This window comes from Ictalurus furcatus, chromosome 4 (assembly GCF_023375685.1).
Source record: "Ictalurus furcatus strain D&B chromosome 4, Billie_1.0, whole genome shotgun sequence".
Lineage (NCBI taxonomy): Eukaryota > Metazoa > Chordata > Actinopteri > Siluriformes > Ictaluridae > Ictalurus > Ictalurus furcatus.
In genome coordinates, this window is record NC_071258.1 from 15,938,712 (window position 1) to 15,960,941 (window position 22,230).

The 22,230-nt window shown below is 38.8% G+C and overlaps 1 protein-coding gene across 8 annotated transcripts in view; it reads left to right on the forward strand.

Moving 5' to 3' along the window:
- The window catches only part of mef2aa (myocyte enhancer factor 2aa), a 101,748-nt gene that overhangs the window by 75,234 nt on the left and 4,284 nt on the right, over positions 1–22,230 (forward strand). For 5 of the 8 annotated variants that reach the window (XM_053623194.1, XM_053623197.1, XM_053623193.1 and 2 more), the window contains 3 exons: positions 17,647–17,831; positions 19,757–19,780; positions 21,948–22,074. In XM_053623194.1, the coding sequence (XP_053479169.1) occupies positions 17,647–17,831; positions 19,757–19,780; positions 21,948–22,074 (336 nt within the window). The remainder of the gene's footprint in view (positions 1–17,646; positions 17,832–19,756; positions 19,781–21,947; positions 22,075–22,230) is intronic. The other 3 variants (XM_053623195.1, XM_053623200.1, XM_053623199.1) reach the window with 1 other exon arrangement.

Here is a 22,230-nt window from a genome sequence, read left to right on the forward strand (position 1 = left end):
ATTCTGACTTGACATTTAACTTACATTAACTAGCTGGTCTGTTTTGCACTTTGGTTAATGGTTACTACTTATAGTAGCACTAGTGGTATTTAGCCCTCGCTTCATCTCTATGTAAAGAGAACAATGCAGCGACCCCTCAGTTTTTTGTTTGTCCACCTCTCTCACCGCCTCATCTATAAACCCTGCTCAAACAAATAAGATTCCAGAGCTTCAACTTTCATGCTAATCCTGCTATTCTCGATCAAAACCCTCGTGGTTGTCATCTCTTAGCTGGCTAAGAACTAGCTGAGCTGAGTCTTTGCTGTATACTAGCTAGCTCTGAGTCTCTGCATTGCATTCTGTAACTAGAGTCCAAATTTTGTTGTCTCCACTTCTTCTACAGTGCTGTGAAAAAGTATTTGATTTCTTCTGTTTTTGTGTACATCTTATACTAAACAGTTTTAGGTCTTCAAACGAAATACAACATAAAGCAACGGGAACCCAAGTGAACACACAATACAGGTTTTTTTTTTCTTTTTCTTTTTTTAATTGAAGCAAAAAAAGTTATCCAACACCTATCACCCATGTGAAAAACTAATTGCCCCCTTAAACTTAAAATCTGGTTGTGGCTCTCAGTGTGGTTCTTTGGTGCCCCAGAGCCTTTGTAACCCTTCCCAGACTGTATTTCAATGACCACCTTCCTCATCATTTCTGGAATTTCTTTTAATTTTGGCATAGTGTGTTACCCGGTAAGACCTTTTAACCAACTTCATGCTGTTGAAAAAGTTCTCTTTAAGTGTTGACTTGATTGAACAGGGTTTGCAGTAATCAGGCCTGGTTACATCTAGTACATCTGAACCCCATTATGAATGCAGTTTCATAGATTTGGGGAATTAGTAACTATGGGGGCAAATACATTTTCACACAGGCCCACTAGATATTGGGTAACCTTTTTTTGTGTTCAATAAATAACATTATCATTTAAAAACTGGATTTTGTGTTTTCTTAGGTTGCCTTTGTTTTTATCTTATATTTAGTTAAAATTTCTGAAACAATTTAGTATGAGATGTACACAAAAACAGAAGAAAAATCACGAAAATCAGCAAATAATTTCAGCACTGTATGTTGGACTTCTCATTAATGTAAAAGTTTTTTATGTTTCGCCTAAAAATGGTAAGTTCTGTCATGTTTTTAGGAACTAACAGCAAAATCTGACCCTTATGTTTGAGATCATTGAAAATTTCTCCTTAAAACACCATTGTAACTGCTAGCAATGTCCCCCTGTGACCTCAGTGTGACACACAACCTCTAACTTCTCATAGCAACAGCACAGATACAGCAACAACCAACAGATTAGAGCCAGAATTGCTACAGTTTATGAGAGCCTAATGTAATGTGGTTGTTTAGGAATTTGCCATTAATAAATGTTAATGTGCAGGCTTTTCAGTGCTTCGCGTTACAGTTTTTTTAGTGCTGGAAATCCTGCGCTGCTTTTATGAGTGTGTCTCAGTGTGGAGGGTCAGAAAGAAAGCATGATTGAAGGTGCAGGCAGGGGAAGTTGCAATGTTGCAGAACACCACTGAGATGTTGCCACAAAACCCCCTACACTGACCACAGCTTTGGCCAAGCACTCTTACATACTCCACATACATATGGTACACACTTCCTGTCAACCCACGCCTGCAGCTGTGTCTGAAAGTTGAAGTTTCATTTCTGCTGTTTATACACTTGCAGTCAAAATTATTCAACCTCCCATTGCAAATCAGGTTTATTGTCAAAAATGTACAGACTTTCAGTTGTTTGCTATAAACAAATCAAACAAAAGCAACTGAAATAGTTCAACACAATGAATGCTTCCAGTGGTTTCCTCAAATTCAACTGAAAATGCAAGTTATAATGACTTCTCCAGTTTACAAATTATTCAACCCCCTGAATAGAGTCCCTCACAACAGCACAAATATGCAAAACAGGTGTTGTCTCAAGCACACCTAATGCAACTAATCAAGAGTTTCATTAGTTGCACCAGGTAAGTGTAAGTATACTGCACTTTTGGTGGTCTGTTGAACATCAAACTTACATAGCATACTATTTTTTTTTTGGAATACAAGACTTTTCTCTATGTTTATTTTTAAAGCATGTTCATCCATTAAAGTAGGGCTGAGTCATATGACTATATAATGTCCATATTGTTATTGATTATATAATAATAATAATAATAATAATAATAATAATAATATTGTGGCTCTTATGATATAAATTTGGTACTTAATCTTTCAAATATTACAAAATACCTTTTTTTTCCCAGTGTCAAACAATTTTTACTATTTTTGCAGACAGTAAATGATAAAACTGTTAGGAAATCTGCAGTACTGTGCAAATGTTTAGGACAGGCAAAGACATGCTGTGAAGCAAAGACGACTTAAAAATAATGAAAATAAACTACATAAGAAATACTACAAAGAGCAAACAGTAAAACTAAACAAAGTCAATATTTTACTGAGCATCTTAGCAAACCTGCCACCGTTCTTCTGGAGACTGCCGCACTTACTTTTTCTACTGACATACAAAATATTTTTTTTGGTAACTTTAATTTTTTTGTGGGAAAAGTAATATTTGGAAATTTAAAATGTTTATGTACTGACTCAATAACACAGAAATCATAAAATAAACATCTACAACAAAATGTGTATTACAAAATAGGGTGCCTAAGTCTTTTGCACAGTGCTTTTTATATTGTGATACATACTGTGATCTGGTATTTTGTCATATCGCCCACCCCTGTGCTACCACCAATAATGCAATATAATATAAAGAGTTAATACGTGAAGTGTAACCAGGCGTTACACTATTATTCAGTATTAAACGTGCCTTGCTTATGGAAACTATTGTCATGGAAAGCAGAAATCGGCAAATTGTCGGCCTAGATTTTCAACATGGCTCTGTGCAGATGAAAAACAGTCTAGCAGTTGACACTGAGGCTACATGGTAGCTATTGTATGAACTTTATGAATTTTAAATGTGAACAATACAATGAAGTAACATTGATTGTCTGCTGTAACTTGGATGAATTAACTACCAGCATCAGACTTGTGATTGACTGGTGTTTTATGCTGTTGATGCAAAGGGTTAATATTTCATTTTGTCACTTGGGCAGTGTGCTGTCTAGCCCATACCTCTGAGTCTTTGTGTAGCTAACTGTATCTGCTCACTTTAGTCCCTGTGTGTCTTTATTCCTTTTATTTTTCTTATAACATTTAAGAGTAATCTGGCCAGTAATGCTAACATGGGGGAACAGTGGATGGAAGCTGGTACTCACTATTAGTGATAAAATATAATATATATTTGCTGGGACTGTACCTTTAAAACTGTCATGTATATGTTCCAGCTTATTCGAAATCAGCAAAACAGCAGCATAGCAGTATTGACATCCCTGCATTCATTCTTTATACAGCTGTTGTTTTTGGCTTCTCCTTTACATGAGAAATGGAGTACAGTAGTGCTAGCATTTCTCCTCCTTCCGCTGATATTTGGGAATTTAGGTCATGTGCGCTCACTTTTGTTATGAGCATGTGATTGATGGTAAAGTGACTTTGTCCTTTATGAGGACAATAGAAGGAGGTCAGCAAGGATTTGTTTCTGAAGCATCTTGCTCAGACTGCATTAATGCCTTGCTAATGTCAAAGAAAGCTTAAAATGCATACATCACAATAATAACATATTTACATAAGGATACCTGGGATTCTAGTGAGTATTAGCATTTTGTTGGCCGCTTTGTGTGCAATAGTTTTTAATGGGCTCTAAAAGATAACGGCAAGCTGTTGAGTGTCAAAACAGCGAAGTCTCACCAGTCAGGTGTGTCCACTTGTCCAGTTGTGTTTTCAACAGAGTGAAGATAAACATTGGAATACTCAAAAAGTGGTGGCAGCTGCTAGTGTCCCTCTGCCCTGCTGCTTGTGTGTACACACACACTGTTGAAGGACGCGCACAAGGTCATGTGTCCAACTGTTCTCTCTGACAGTTACAAATAGTAGGATAGCCTGTCTCAGTGACAGTGTTGTTGCATGGTTGCTTCCAACCCCCAGACCCCCCCCCCCATTCGGAAAGCACTTCTTGCTTACGTTAGACAATGCCACTATGTTGTGTGGCCTTATTGAAAACTGTCTTTCTTCTTATGTAAAGCCATGTCTCTGCAAGTTATGACTGCTATATCGAATTGGTTTTATATAGAAAAGAACTTGGTAAAAGCAGCTTTTTGAGCAGCTCAGCATTTTTTTTTATCTTTACACCTGGCATGCTTGAACATTTAATTCTGACAGACAGGCAAATAAACTAGCTGTTTTATTTTAAGCCCCCCCCTTCTGTTGCTCCCTCCCTCTTGGAGTTTTCTTTCCCCTATTGACATGTGCATCTGTTTTTCCCGGTACTGCAGCAGTCCTTATATGGCTGGTGCAGGCTTGCAAGATAACCTAACCCAAGCATTTGGGCCATGACATCTCTCTAAGTCCTCCGTACACTTCGTACAATGATCAGACTGGCTGTCATAAGAACTTTGAGTACATGACTAGCAGAGACAGGTGGCTTTTTACTGCGCCTGGGTTTGTGTGTGTGTGTGTGTGTGTGTGTGTGTGTGTGTGTGTGTGTGTGTGTGTGTGTGTGTGTGTGTGCGCGCGCATACACTGTATAGCCTGTTACTGCATGCTGAGCCTGAGAGTGTTAGGGTTGGACACCCACATGTGGTGATGAGGAGTGACATCTATATGCAGTGTAGTGATTATCGCATTCAGCCATGAACAGACTAGAGCTCAGCGTGTGCGTGTGTGTTTTCCGAGTAGCCGTTGCTTTGCTGATCATTCTGTGTCAAAGCATTTTACTTTATTACTTATCAGTGGGGCTGGGTAATATGATGATTACAATATCAATATGATTAGAATTTATGTCACATTAGTTCATTCAATCATTCAACGTCAGTAACCACTTTATCCTGGTCAGAGTGTTTCTGGAGCCTCTCCCGGAAACACTAGGCGGGGCGAGTCGGGAAAAGACCCAGGATGCAACACAGGACGGCACCAAGCACACATGCATTCACATACTCATTCACACCTAGGGGTAATTTAGCATGACACGTTCACCGCTCAGCATGTTTTTCTGGTGAACCCAGTGGAAACCCATGCACACATGGGGAGAACATACAGAGAAACTCGACGCATAAATTAACCCAAGTGCAGGATCAAAGCTGTGAGCTGTGAAGCTGATTTTTTTTTTCTCTCCTTTTCAGTGTAAAATATTTGAATTCTGTTGACATTAATTAAAAAGTGTTATTGATTTTTTTTTTTTATAACATTATTTGTTTTGCTGGCAAATATCATATGATATTTTTTGTCACTTCACCCACTTCTACTTAACAGATGTTTTTTCCCATTGACCCATTTCCAATGGTACAGTAGTGCAAGAGTGTAGTCTTGATTAATCAGCCATTGTGTTAGCAAGGATTACTCATCTGAGATGAGAGCATACACCATAGTAATATCTCTTAGCAAGAGTCTGGGTCTCTCTTAATTTGTACAGCCATGCTTATTAAGCACAGCCATTACAGGGTGTGGTGAGGAACTTGTGCCCATGGCTCTCAGCCTTTTGGCTCTCTGGTCATACAGCTCAGCTGTTGTTTGTTCCACTGAACCCTGAACTAGCGCTACAGCCTGGAAGATTTCAGAACGAATTCAGCACTCTTGCAAAATGACCGTTCCACACATACCTCTGATTTTTCTCAAGCCACGGGTACTGGAGGGAGACAGTTCAGAGCAGCAGTGCTGATTACTTGCGCCACTTCATCTGAGCGTGCTGGAAAACGTTCTGGATAACTCCTTAAACCCAGTGGATGAGAAACGTACATCAAACTGTAATGGTCACACCACTCTGTAAAAAATAGAACTTTTTCACATTTCCATGCTCCGTTAGATAGAAAGTACATCTAAGTTTCTTCCCTCTCATTCGAACATGATTTGCCTTGCTTTTTTTGCAGTATTTTGGTGCATTACTTAACCATGTGTATAGTTGCCAGGGGGCAGGGTGACTCATCACATCTCTGGAACAAAATGCCTTACTTTTTTGCTCATAGTTCTCCTGCTGCTGCAGAGTGCTGGAGTTCCAGACGCTGCTCTTCCATTTGCATTTCACATTTTATGTGAGGAAAAGAACAGATGGCTTTATGCCAGTCGTCTACATTTTCTTTCTTTCTTTTTTTTAATTGGCACACCAAATTTTCACGTGAAGCAGTAAAATCTCATCACACATGGTGGAGTGAGCAGTTCCAAACATAGCTTGAGAGAAAATACTGTTCTCCTTACAAGGATTACATTACTGTACCCAACTAATCCATTTAGCATAGATTGATACAGTAGTGCCTTTAAAGGCAGACAGATACTCATGTTAAATTTTAAGAATGCTGAAGGAATTGTTTACCCGTACTTGCTAACTTGGATGAAAAAATGATGTAATCCTAAATTGCTGTCATTAGCATGACTGTATTGTTATTCACATTGGAATTTTAGGGGACGCTATTCCTTTCTGTGCAAACTATTAGTCTGGTTTAACCACTATTACAGGAAAGGATCAGTAGCACATCATATGTGTATAGACAAGAACCAGAATCACAGATTTAATACCTCTTAGAATAAGACAGCTGCTCATTTGGACTGGGATGCGCTTTGCCTGCATGGCACTGCCAATGTATACATTTCCTCTATGCCTGGTTACAGACAGTTGTCTCTGGATGCTGACCAGGACTATTTTCCTCTAAGCCCAGCTGACTGTGCAATGTGTGTTCTGCTTGCTGGAGTGGAGGTTGCTGTATGTGTGTCTATTTTAACTGAATAATTACTTGCTCTACAAAGAGTAATGAATTGTAAGGCCGCTTATGTGGAGTTAAATCATTTTTAAAAGAACCTGAACCTGAATTAATTTTGCTTTTTTACTGCAAATTTGAGATATCTAAACATTTACCTGTTATAAAGATCTATCAGCCATTCATTTCTCATCCAGGTAGAAGCTTATACTATTAACGTCACAACATATTGGTCATTTAATTCAATTCAGTTCTTAAAAATCCAGGTTTTAAAAAAAAATCAAGAAATTGGCCTTTTCCACATTATTTTTTAGTTTATCTCAGTTTTTTCAGAATTTTCATGACTTGAATTTCAAAGATTAAATGTATTCAAATATTCAGATAAGTACTGCAGTAAAAATGTTGGATAACATCAAATTATCCGAATCATTTTATTTGTCACTAATACATTTACATGCATTAGGTATTTTTCTTGGCGTTTAGTCACAACATGATACATTTAGCACACACACATCATGGCATAAATACCTTTCAATTATACAAATATTGTACCCAATATGCAAATATTATACCTTAAGTGGAAATGGTAGGCTCAGTTGTAATTGATATTACATGTTTTATTCATGCATGTTTTATTCTTTGAAATGTCATGAATTACGATTCTTGTGAGTCTGTTTCATCTCCAAGTTTAGCTCAGACCACTAGTGACAGACAAGCACATGACTCCAAAAGATGTTCCAGGCCTCTCTGATTTGTGATTGAAACTCACATGATGCCAGGCTACTGTATGTCCTAACTTTGTGTGAAGATGTGGAAGGTGGAGATTTAAAATAAAATCACATTAAAAACGGTTTAACTTAGTGGCTTAACTTAGTCTGGTTATTGCTTGTGTCTTATCATGTGACTATTAAGATTCAGACTAATAATGAGGAATACTTATGTTAAACAGACTCTCACTTTTTCATTTTTATTTTATAATTTACCTTTAATGCCACAGTGAGCTGTGACCCATGTGTACAGGTACATTCTCACATAGACAAGTTTACAATGTGTGATCATGCGCAAAGAGGCAGTCATGCACTTAATTGTTCCAAAAATATGCTGAATGTTCTGATGAGCCACCAGTTAGTGAGATAGTCTTATCTATGAGACAGTTTCATAATCAGCTTTAAATATAGTGTGCTGTGTAATTCTTTGGTTTTCCAATAAAAAGCTTTAAGTATTTGCTCGGCTATACAACATGCCCAGAAGCGTCGCAGTTTCCCTGACTAATACAGAGGATTTCCAGGCTGTTAAAGAGCAATTATGAGGCCTGTTGGTTTGACTTAGAACATGTTTGGTGAAACTGTTCTGTGCATGTTCTATCCTGTCATGAGGGCTGTAACCACCATAGCCACTGCATCCAGTTTCCAAGCCTTAAACCTTTTTAACTTGCATAGATGCAGTATAAATTATATTTATTTTTGTACTAGAAGATTCTCCAAGTAAAATATAAATTACATTTTCTTAGAGACCGTTGTTGGAGCTTTTTTACAGACTTGCATTGTTCTCTTGTGCAGTTTCCTGAGCCAAAACAATACAGTGCATCCGGAAAGTATTCACAGCACTTCACTTTTTCCACATTTTATTATGTTACAGCCTTATTCCAAAATGGATTCAATTCATTATTTTCCTCAAAATTCTACAAACAATACCCCATAATGACAACGTGAAAGAAGTTTGTTTGAAATCTTTGTAAATTTATTAAAAATAAAAAACAAAAAAAAAAGCACATGTACATAAGTATTCACAGCCTTTGCCATGACACTCAAAATTGAGGTCAGGTGCATCCTGTTTCCACTGATCATCCTTGAGATGTTTGTACAACTTTACTGGAGTCCACCTGTGGTAAATTCAGTTGATTGGACATGATTTGGAAAGGCACACACCTGTCTATATAAGGTGCCACAGTTAACAATGCATGCCAGAGCACAAACCAAGCCATGAAGTCCAAGGAACTGTCTGTAGACCTCTGAGACAGGATTGTATCGAGTCACAGATCAGGGGAAGGGTACAGAAACATTTCTGCAGCATTGAAGGTCCCAATGAGCACAGTGGCCTCCATCATCCGTAAATGGAAGTTTGGAACCAGCAGGACTCTTCCTAGAGCTGGCCGCCTGGCCAAACTGAGCGATCGGGGGAGAAGGGCCTTAGTCAGCCCGATGGTCACTCTGACAGAGCTCCAGCGTGTTTCTGTGGAGAGAGGAGAACCTTCCAGAAGAAAAACCATCTCTGCAGCACTCCACCAATCAGGCCTGTATGATAGAGTGGCCAGACGGAAGACACTCCTCAGTAAAAGGCACATGAGAGCCCGCCTGGAGTTTGCCAAAAGGCACGTGAAGGACTCTCAGACCAAGACCAAGACAAAGATTGAACTCTTTGGCCTGAATGGCAAGCATAATTTCTGGAGGAAACCAGGCACCAGTCATCACCTGGCCAATACCATCCCTACAGTGAAGCATGGTGGTGGAAGCATCATGCTGTGGGGATGTTTTTCAGCGGCAGGAATTGGGAGGCTAGTCAGGATCGAGGGAAAGATGAATGCAGCAATGTACAGAGACATCCTTGATGAAAACCTGCTCCAGAGTGCTCTGGACCTCAGACTGGGGCAAAGGTTCATCTTCCAACAAGACAACGACCCTAAGCACACAGCCAATATAACAAAGGAGTGGCTACAGGACAACTCTGTGAATGTCCTTGAGTGGCCCAGCCAGAGCCCAGACTTGAACCCGATTGACCATCTCTGGAGAGATCTAAAAATGGCTGTGCACTGACGCTCCCCATCCAACCTGTTGGAGCTTGAGAGGTCCTGCAAAGAAGAATGGGAGAAACTGCCCAAAAGTAGGTGTGCCAAGCTTGTAGCATCATACTCAAAAAGACTTGAGGCTGTAATTGGTGCCAAAGGTGCTTCAACAAAGTATTGAGCAAAGGCTGTGAATACTTATGTGCATGTGCTTTTTTTGTTGTTTTTTTTAAATTTGCAAAGATTTCAAACAAACTTCTTTCACATTGTCATTATGGGGTATTGTTTGTAGAATTTTGAGGAAAATCCATTTTGGAACAAGGTGGTAACATAACAAAATGTGGAAAAAGTGAAGCGCTGTGAATACTTTCCGGATGCACTGTACGTCTGCACCCACTAAGGAGGTACTTTTCAGCCTCATTAATTAAAACTATAATTAGAATTTTGTCTGTTTTCCACTTAATCTATTAGGGAAGCAAAGCTTTGATTCTGGCCATCCATTACACTTTTCTCACTGGCTCCCCCCCATCCAACATTGCTACAGTTGTTTAAGGTAATGATAGCTCAGTGGCAGTCAGGCCTCATCTAGCGCCTTGTGGTGCTTTCTGGAGAAATGGCATTTTTTTGTTTTTTGCTTTCAAAACAAAACAAAGTGTTTGTGTTTGTAAAGCCGAGCCGTTACATAAGTGGGTTCCCAAAGGACGTTGCATTATTCAGAGCTGTAAGAGGCTTTGTTTGGCTATGCGCAACCTAATAATGCATCCCCTTCATTTATGGACAATTTTGGACTGGGTTCACTCGATGGGACGGGATCCAACATGAATCAAACATAAACCTTGCTTTCTAACAGACAAACAGTATCCCAAGTATGGGATGACTGCAGACTGATTCTCCACAGTTAATGATGAGAAAATGATCCTCATTAGGTGCTGTTTAGAAGTTTGTGTTTTTTTTTTTTTTTATGTATCCTTCCATTAATAAAGGATATAAAGTTACTGGGTATAGACATAAAAATGAAGAGATATATATTGATCTATAAATATACCATTGTTATTGGCATCCTTTGTGATAATAAAAAAAAGTATCAGCAATGTTCTTAGCTCCACCCACATGTTCTTATTTTACGACTCAGTAATGGAAACAATTAAATGAGTTAAATGCAGTTTTTTTAGTTTGACTTTCATTTAAATTTTAATAAAACAACTATTATTGAAAAACGGTTTGCACTTAATATAATAAAAGTCTGTAACAGAATAAAACCTTCAAATAATACATACATCAATATTAATAATACATTCAATGCAATTTTGCATAGAATTGTATTGAAATTGTTGTTTATAGCTGCTTTGCTACAATGGATATAAAAAGTCTACACACCCTTGTTAAAATGGCAGGTTTTTGTGATAATAGAAAATAAAACCAAGATAAATCATGTCAGAACTTTTCCCACCATCAATATGGAATTGCAACATATAAAAATTAAGTGGAAAATAATCAAACATTTTAGGGAAAAAGAGGAAAAATAAAAAAAAAAGGTTACAATAACTTGGTTTATTGTAACACATAAGTGTGCACCTCCTTTTATAAGTGGGATGTGGCGGTGTTCAGAATGAACCAATCACTTTCAATCTCATGTTCAAAAGTAATTATCCTACAGCTGTCATCAATGGAATTATTTTTGATTATCCCCAAATAAAGATCAGCTGTTTCTGTAGGATTTTGGTTACATCTGCTTGGTTTCATCTGACTGCTGAAGCCATGGTCCACTAAGAGCTTACAAAGCATGCATGGTATCTCACTGTTGAAAGGAATCGACCAGGAGAGGGGTATAAAAGAGTTTCTAAAACATTACCTGTACCATGTAACATTGTGAAGATCATAATCAACAAATGGAGAAAATTGAGCACCACAGTGACATTACCAAGAACAGGACATCCCTCCAAAATTTATAAAAGGACAAGACAAAATCTTACCAGGGCGGCTGCCAATAGACCTACGGCAACATTAAAGGAGCTGCAGGAATATCTGACCAGTACTGATTACTCTCTGCATGTAATAATTTCTCATATTCTTCACATGTCTCGGCTTTGGGGTGGGGTGACTAGCCAGAAGCCATGTCTCACAAAAAACATCTAAACCCAACTAAATCACCCCAAACCATATGGCAAAATGTGTTGTGATCTGATGAGACCAATACCAAAAGATACAATAATTCCATAATTCCAACAGTTATGTTTGGTTAAAAAAAAAGGACATCACCAAAAAAACACCATACCCATTTTAAAGTATGGTGGTGGCAGCATCATGTTTTAGGGCTGCTTTTAATCAACCAGAACTGGGGCTTTTATCAAGGTGGAGGGAATCATGAATAGCTACAAATACCTGTCGATTTTAGTGCAAAACCTTCAGGTGTCTGTTAGTAAGCTGAAGATGAAAAGGAATTTCACCTTTCAGCACAACAGTGACCCAAATCATACATCCAAATCAACAAAGGAATGGCTTAAACAAAAGATCAATGTTTTTGAATGGCCTAGCCAGAACCCAGACCTGAATCCAACTAAAAATCTGTGGGGTGCCCTGAAGCAAGCTGTGCACAGGAGACATCCTTGCAGTTTGATGGCTCTGGAATGTTTTTGCAATAAAATGGGAAAATATTGCAAGTCAAGATGTGCCACACTGATGGACTCTTACCCCAAAACACTGAGTGGTGTGCACACTTATGCAACTAGATTATTGTAAGTTTTTTGCATTTTTCCTTTTTTCCCTAAAAACGTGTCTCTGTTTTTGTATAACTTGCAATTTCACATTAAAGGTGGGAAAATATCTGACATCATTTATCTTAGTGTCATTCTTTTACTTCACAAAAACCTGCCATCAGGGGTGTGTAGACTATTTATACCCATTGTATATAATTAAAGAGTTGTCCTGGTCAATCTTTCATCCATTGTAGTGGATACAGTGGTTGGGTTGCCTAAAAGATGATGATGATGATGATGATGATGATTATTATTATTATTATTATTATCTTTTTTTTTTAAATCAGCCTCTTTTACAACACTGTATCAGCTTTATGCTCTCTCTCTCAATATATATATATATATATATATATATATATATATATATATATATATATATATATATATATATATATATAATATATATATATATATATATATATATATATATATATATATATATATATATATATATAAAATTTGTATGTGTGTGTGTACAGTGCATCCGGAAAGTATTCACAGCGCTTCACTTTTCCCACATTTTGTTATTTTACAGCCTTATTCCAAAATGGATTAAATTCATTATTTTCCTCAAAATTCTACAAACAATACCCCATAATGACAGCATGAAAGAAGTTTGTTTGAAATCTTTGCAAATTTATTAAAAATAAAAAACAAAAAAAGCACATTTACATAAGTATTCACAGCCTTTGCTGTGACACTCAAAATTGAGCTCAGGTTCATCCTGTTTTCACTGATCATCCTTGAGATGTTTCTACAACTTCATTGGAGTCCACCTGTGGTAAATTCAGTTGATTGGACATGAGCTGGAAAGGCACACACCTGTCTATATAAGGTCCCACAGTTAACAATGCATGTCAGAGCACAAACCAAGCCATGAAGTCCAAGGAATTGTCTGTAGACCTCCGAGACAGGATTGTATCGAGGCACAGATCAGGGGAAGGGTACAGAAACATTTCTGCAGCACTGAAGGTCCGAATGAGCACAGTGGCCTCCATCATCGGTAAATGGAAGAAGTTTGGAACCAGCAGGACTCTTCCTAGAGCTGGCCGTCCGGCCAAACTGAACGATCGGGGGAGAAGGGCCTTAGTCAGGCAGGTGACCAAAAACCCGATGGTCACTCTGACAGAGCTCCAGCGTGTCTCTGTGGAGAGAGAGGAGAACCTTCTAGAAGAAAAACCATCTCTGCAGAACTCCATCAATCAGGCCTAAATGGTAGAGTGACCAGACGGAAGCCACTCCTCAGTAAAAGGCACATGAGAGCCCGCCTGGAGTTGACCAAAAGGCACATGAAGGACTCTCAGACCAAAGATTGTACAAAAATTGATCTCTTTGGCCTGAATGGCAAGTGTCATTTCTGGAGGAAACCAGGCACAACTCATCACCTGGCCAATACCATCCCTACAGTGAGGCATGGTGGTGGAAGCATCATGCTGTGGGGATGTTTTTCAGCGGCAGGAACTGGGAGGCTAGTCAGGATCGAGGGAAAGATGAATGCAGCAATGTACAGAGACATCCTTGATGAAAACCTGCTTCAGAGCGCTCTGGACCTCAGACTGGGGTGAAGGTTCATCTTCCAACAAGACAACGACCCTAAGCACACAGCCAAGATAACAAAGGAGTGACTACAGGACAACTCTGTGAATGTCCTTGAGTGGCCCAGCCAGAGCCCAGACTTTAACCCGATTGACCATCTCTGGAGAGATCTAAAAATGGCTGTGCACCGATGCTCCCCATCCAACCTGATGGAGCTTGAGAGGTCCTGCAAAGAAGAATGGGAGAAACTGCCCAAAAGTAGGTGTGCCAAGCTTGTAGCATCATACTTGAAAAGACTTGAGGCTGTAATTGGTGCCAAAGGTGCTTCAACAAAGTATTGAGAAAAGGCTGTGAATACTTATGTACATGTGCTTTTTTTTTTTGGTTTTTATTTTTAATAAATTTGCAAAGATTTCAAACAAACTTCTTTCATGTTGTCATTATGGGGTATTGTTTGAAGAATTTTGAGGAAAATAATGATATTAATCTATTTTGGAATAAGGCTGTAACATAACAAAATGTGGAAAAATTTAAGCGCTGTGAATACTTTCCGGATGCACTGTATATGTGTGTGTGTGTATATGTATATGTATGTGTGTATATATATATATATATATATATATATATATATATATATATATATATATATATATATATATATATATATATATATATAATATATATATATATATATATACACACACACACACACACACACACACACACACACACACACACACGCGCGCGCTCATACACGCTCATACACGCTGAGCCAAGTGTGGGTTTAACATCACACAACTACAAGTTTGTTGCTCCTTTGTTGAGTTTCGGTTACTGTGTGCAAGGCAACACCTCCAAGTTTCAGAGCAGAACTTTTGGATTGCTTCAAGGCAATGATATCATAGATTAGCCCTTCCTCTGATCTTTATCAGAGATGCTGCTGCCTGATGTTGTTGTGCCTTTTACAGTAATACCAACACATGTTCCTTCCTCTCTGCATCAGTTTTGCACAGACCCCTCCCGCCAGCCACATGCATACTAACACATGCACATTATATTCCCTCTAACACATGCACATTATATTTCCTGTTCAAATTTTATAGTGTTTACTAAAAGTTTTGTGGGTCCAGCAAGTGCTGCACTCTGGTGTGTTTCTTATGCCAAGGGTATAGCTTCAGAAAGCGTTTTTTGTTGTTCAGCATTTTTTCTAAACTGGTAAAAGTTAAGCGTAAGTCATAGTTTAGTGGTAAATGCATCTTCTCTGCTTAGAGCTATGTGTATGCATGTAAACCTCAGTAAAATTATGTGACTTGATTCCTACAATATTTGTATATAGGGACACTTGTGAAAGAAACATGATTTTCCCCATATCTTATCGATTCCTCATGTATTTTTGTAACTAAGGATTTGTGTTGTCTTGAATGAAGGGCAAATGTCGGTTATTATTATTATTGTTGTTGTTGTTGTTATTTATGTATTTATTTTTTGATATTCAGATATTTATTTGTGTGTAAAGCTGATGTTTATTTTTGAAAATGGCAGTCATTATAAAAGTCTTTAGATATGTTTTACTGTATAGTTTGTATAAAATTTTTCATTTGTTCTGAATTATTTTTATATTGTTTTCAATAATGTAATTTTCACAGTAAAAAAGCAATTCAGAATATTTCGGAAATGATTAAGATCAAGACTTTACAGTACGGGGTAAAAACCTTAAGGAGTTCACTATATGGAATGTATTTTCAGAGAAGCACTTGAACAGAGCCTATTTTTTTTTTTTTTTTGACTGTTTGCCAGTCTTAGCTGAACACAGTACAACATTATATGGCTTGTCTTGCAGCCAATATATGATAAAACCTGTATTCATGCATATATACAGTACAGTGCATCGCCTAAGTGGGTAACAGTAGATGAAGTTATGTGCAAAAGCATGATAAATCCTGAACTCTGGTCAGGCATCTCCATGTCTTTTCCCACATAACACACCCCCTCTGTCCCATAGCTGTCGCTCACAGAAAATCAAGGTGAGAGAGAGCATGGAGAAAATCCCTGGAAATAGCGTCATGCTTTGCTAAGCATGCTAAATGACAAGCAAGTGGAAATGAAATGATTCTTTTCCTGTAATGGATTTCTCACATGTTTGCTTTAAGGAGCTGTTTTGTTTGGTTGCTCAGTTGAAACCAGTGAGGCCCTTTGACCATATGATCACACACAACAGGAAAACACTGCTTGTTCCCAGTTCACAGAGCAAGTGAGGCATGCTCTGACTCCACTGTGTACAGTGGACGTTTGTGTTTTGATGGTGTATTTTCAGTGGCCAGTAGTAATTCCTGTGTTTGTTTTGCCGGGGTTGCATATTCGTGTGGCCAAATGACCCGTGATTGTTGGAGAATAAGTCAAGCGGTCGTGTGAAGGAAACTCCAACAATGTGGGCCAGCAGATGGTAGAAAGACAGCTTGGTAACGAGCTGATGTTCACACAGGGAGCTGGAAAATCCGGCAATGGATGGCCATGACGTCAAACATATAGATGCAGTCACAATAGATTGCACTCGTTTTCTCCCCAGGAACTATACTTTTGAACTGTTTTTATTTATTCATTTATTTAAAAAAAATTAGCCAGCCAAGATCCTGTGTAGTATTTTATATTAAGCAGACTAAAAGCTGGTACTTTGTAAACTACTTATGAGCTCTTAAAAAAGAGTTTGTGTTAAAATTAGTTTATATGTTAAAAGTTGCATCATGAGTACAATTATAACCATTTTTGGTCATATAGTAACTTCTAATTGGTTTTTTGTTTGTTTGTGGTATAAAGAGAAAGTATGCATATAGCCTAAAAGATTATAACCTTAAAATCCTTTGAATGTCCATTAAGGACTGAGCTGATTACGGAAAAAAGTATCCCATGTCCAGGATTTCCTTTTTTGGACAGGTCCAAAGTAATGGTCTGGTCTGCACTTGTATAGCGTTTTTATTTATTTAATTTTTTTATAAACTTGGCGGTTCCAAAGCACTTTACACTGGTTCTCATTCACCCATTCTCTCTCTCTCACACACAAACACACACCAATGGTAGCAGAGCTGCCATGCAAGGCGTTAGCTTGCTATCGGGAGCAACTTGGGGTTCAGTGTCTTGCCCAAGGACACTTAGGCATGTGGAGTCATGTGGGCCGGGAATTGAACGCCAACCCTATGATTAGCGGACAACCCGCTCTACCACCTGAGCCACAGCCGCCCAAAATAGTAAATATACGAAGGACATTTACTACTTTACGTAGGAATGGTACAGTAGAACTTGATTTCTACCTGCAGTGAACAACTAGTAAAGCTTTATACTTTTTTCCCCAGTGGAGCTTTAATAGTTTTTTTTTTTTATGGCAGTAAGTGGTTGCGCTCAACTCTAACGACTTTAGCCATTCGCATCTTAAAAAGCTCGAGTCACACTACATTTGTTAAACCGAATTAACTCCCTCATCCATGGACGCACAAAGCCGGCTTTGATACATTCACTCACTGAGAGAACCGCGGGCTCATCAGTTCTAAAACGCTCGTTTTATTTTCGTAAATGTGCGGGATAATTAAAGAGTCTATTATAACTATCCCAGAGGGTTGGGAACGGTTAACGTTGCATGCCACTCTATGCCATGACTGCAGCTGCGTAATGGCGTGTTGTCGACTCGGCTTGCGGCTGATGGGAATCGGATGATTGGAACAACGTCCCATGATGCGCTACATCTCGGTGTGTCTCCACAGGAAACGGCTTTGTGAACCCCAGGGGCTCGCCGGGACTTCTGGGTACCAGCAGTGGGAATGGACTGGGAAAAGTTATGCCCACGAAATCACCACCTCCGCCAGGGGGCAACATGGTTATGGGGAACCGAAAGCCAGACCTGAGAGTGGTCATACCGCCGTCCAGTAAGGGAATGATGCCTCCACTGGTGAGTATGAATGACAAATGTTATTTCTCTTCATATTTGGTATGTAATAGAGGACACACACAAGGGTGTTTTCTACTTTTACTTTTGTTTTGCTATTGTTGCTAATGCAGCTTCATTGGACTGTGTGTATTCTCCCTGTTACTACTGTCAGTGAAGTCCTTTCACACTGCATTTGTGTATACAAAGGGAAAAGTGGGGGTGTAGATGCAAAAGAAGCAGCAGAGTGGAATATCTCCGAAGCCCAGGTGCCATCACACTCTCTCAATTATTTATGTAGAAATTACAGGGTCTCTCTAATGATTATAATTAAGGCCCTGACAGTTCAGACCACATTCAACACCTGAGGCAATACTAGCCTGTCGTCTTCATAAATCAGTGCAAAGTTAAAATGAAAATGGGGAAAGAAAAAAAAAAAGCTTTCCAGAGTTGGCCCATGATAGGCTTGTTTCAGCCTTGCGTGCCCCTCAGCATGGTGTGCTTACAGAGTTGTTTGGGAAATATTGCCAAGGTTACCTAGGGTCATTCTCGTGCATTGGCTGCTCTGTGTAAAATGTGAGTATGTGTGTTTTTGCTTTCCAGCATCTGGAAGTACTGGGGTTTGTATACGTTTCAAAATAGAATCTACATTCCAGGCTGGTGATATTAGCAGCCTGGTGGATTAAGTGGTTAAGTAAGTGTGTGTGTGTGTGTTTGTGTGTGTGTGTGTGTGTGTGTGTGTGTGTGTGGATTGAGGACTCCCCCTCTGTGTGCTTCAGACAGACAGGCTAATGCAGGGGCAGGCGGTGTGCCCTGCAGACAGCCTGTCATTAGGATATAATGGCATTAAATTAATCACATCCCTAGTGTGACAGAGTGGGGATGAAGGCTTAATCAGAAGCCCAGAGTGCGAGCCAGATAATATCTTGTCGCCCTTGTCGTATCTTCTCAATGTTATTGATTGAGTGTTAAGACAGTTGTGGCCTGGGCACAAATGGAAGACCAGCTACAACTAGGTCTCCTACCTGAGAGCGAGTAGACAGATCTCTGACTATTTATTTGGATCTCCTTCTAATTAACACTACTCATTTCAAAGGTACACATAAGCTGATGATACTTGTGCAGATTCAGACTATTAGACAAGGTTGAAAGAAGATATATTTATATAAATAAATATAAATAAACATCTGTACTAATGAACACCTAAGTAAATTTCCTGACTTTGTACTGACATACATATTTTTACACCTTTAACACTTTGTATCTTCTCTCCACTTAATTATCAAACTTTTGATAGAGTTGTAATAGCAGTATTCTCACATGTTAAACCAAAGCTGTTTAGCTGCTAATTTTTATCAGCCATCACTTTTCTGCAGGATTACTACAGTACATCCTCAGCCCAGTGAGTTTTCTTATTCCCCTATGGTGTCACTCTTTTCCCATCCCCTCCAGTAAGATCTGCTAATGTAAGTGGGGGAGGTGGTGTATATAAGGAAGAAGTGAAGGATTTCGTGTAGTTTTTGGGTTCAGTGGCTACCATACTGATGAATCTCACATAAAAGGTTAAGCACACCTTAGTGGTGAGGTCAAGTCCCTGAGAGAGCGTTCCTTGAGCATTTAAAGACCAGCTCTCCTACAATGCTCTACACCAAATAAGCTAAGTGGGATTCATTTTATTTGGATAGCTCTTGTACACAACCAAACTGAAACCACATTGTGCTATAAACAGTGAACAAATTTGACTAGCGAGTTCAATTCATTTGACTGGTGGACGCCTTTACAGGTAACTTGATTAGCGTTTCGATTCTTTGTCATTCACTATACTAAAAGGTGTGCACTGGGGGTTTATTTATTTGGAAAACCAGAGCAGTGCTTTGCAAAAGTTGTAGTGGTTGTTGTGCTCGATTCTACACTGATCCAGTCCTCTATTCTTTTTCTTTTGTTAATAGTCAGAGGAGGAGGAGATGGAGTTGGTGAGTTGCACAGTTTGCGTGGATGAAGAATTTGAGCCCTCACCTTTTAAACTAGCAAAGCAACACGTTATTAAAAAAAAATTTTTATATGAGTGCACTTGCTTGAGCCGGATGCCGGTTAAACCTGGCTAAGCTGAATTCTGTGTGTGTTTACCAGTGTGCTGTGTAAAATCAGTCTGTTGCAAGCTTTGTGTCTCTCACTTACACTGCATGTTTTCTTCAGTCTGGTCAGGTTCAGCTTTAAAATACCAACTACTACAAACTGTCTCAGTTCCTCCAGTCTCTCTCTCTCTCTCTCTCTCTCTCTCTCTCTCTCTCTCTCTCTCTCATATTTTCTTTCTCTGTGTGTGTGTGTGTGTGTGTGATCACTCACTGGGAAATAAATCTCCTGAGACCCATTAATCAATAATTTCAGTATTTACGTGCAGCTCTCCAGTTTTTGCTGTCCAGAGAGTTTTCTTCCTTTTCTAGAGTCTGGTTACTTCATTTGGGATGATGTCATACAAAGATAGAGCACAGGCCAGAATGATGTCATCCTGTCGAAGGGAGAGGCCAACCACAGCTAGCTGTGTTTTTTTTCCCTCCAAAAAGTACAGAGGCTTATGCAAAATGATAGAGAGATATTAACTGAGTCATGATAATGTATGACTCCTTTAGAGATGCCTATAGGTCTTTTACATGCATATTCAGTGAGTCATTTTTCAAACAGAATAATTTCTCACTATAACTTTTGTATGAATATATTGTAGAATAATGACTTTTGGAGAAACACAGCTAACCTTTGTTCAGTTTTAAACCACTTTGAAGTCTTGCATTAATGTGAAAATATTCAGTAGCTGAACTTTAAAGTTGAAGCAAAATTCTTTGACGTGAAATCATTGACCATGTATTATGCCTACGCTCTTCCTAAGTGTTTGGTGTGTCTGTCTGTGTGTGTGTGTACGCATATGCGGGTGTGTTGTGTTTAGTGTCTGTGTGTGTGTTGTGTTTGGTGTCTTGTGTGTGAGGGATATCTCTTTATGTGGACTAATTGTCCCCACAATGAAAAGAATATGAGCCAGTTTTGACCTTGTGGGGACACTTGGCAGGTCTCAATGAGGAAAATAGCTTACACTAAGAATTAAAGGGCCAAAAGACTTACTGTTTAGAGTTAGGGGTAGGTGTAGTTTTATCATTATTGAGCTCTGATTATAGACAAGTCAATGGAAATATTCCACAATGATAGAAATCCGTGTTCGCGTTGTGTGTGTATATACACTGCATGAACATAATTTCCAGGAGTGAGGGAATGCTTGCATTGCATGCTTGTCACCACGCTGAGATGTATTCATAACAAGTCACTGCATTACCTTAAACACACCAGGCAAGTGGTTTGTTTTGACACTGGATAAAGCACTTGGGGGAATTCAAGGTAAAGACTTGAAAGGAATCTTCCCCATATTTACTTTAAATTGAATCTTTCTGGCTGAAAAAAAAAAATACTTTGAAAAATGCTCTATGACTGTAATAGCTATAAAGGAGTGTGTTCTTCCTGTCTCCTGTGGAGTTATACCTTCTTCAGTATAAGATTCTGAGTGTATGTATGTATGTATGTATTATTATTATTATTATTATTATTATTATTATTATTATTATTATTGTTATTATTATGTAAATAGAAGATAAATGGAAGAGTACAAGAAATATGTAAGTAGCACAAGCCATTTAAAGTATCACCTAATTTTGCAACATGTTTTAATGTAAAGTATGGTATGGATTAACCGCAGCTGTTTGATCACAATTCTAATATGGAGCATGTCCGAGTTCTTTTGAACACGAGCGGGCTGGTGAACTGTGTTGATCCAAGCAAAATAGTATATTGTATCATTTTGATGAAGCTACAGCGCCCCACTGTGGTGGCCAAAAAAAATCCATACAAAAACAGCCTCAGGTGTTAGCACTTTTTATACTTTTTATTTATAGCTATATCGTGGAGGTCTAATCCATGTCCGTGTGCTCCAGTCCATCCAGGCTGAAACATATAAACCGCATCAGTGGAAGTCAGGAAAAAGCAATTAAAATCTTAATTTAAAAATCATGGTTCTTAAGATCACAAGTCATGATGTTGAAATACAGTAGTGTGTGTGTGTTTCATTAAGTGTATCTGGCTTTGGTGTGGTGTGTGCAGAACACTCAGAGGATAAGCAGCTCCCAGTCAACCCAGCCTCTTGCCACACCAGTGGTGTCCGTCACCACCCCAAGTCTACCACCACAAGGCCTGCTCTACTCTGGCATGCCAACTGCCTACAACACGGGTGAGTTTATACGCACGCACACACACGGAGAGTTCTCATTCATCACGTAGACAAATTCTATACACTGACTGTCAGACTCCTTTATTACTCTGAAAAGGCATAGCATGGTCAGTCACATATATGATGTACTGTATATGATAAGCATAACAAGTAATG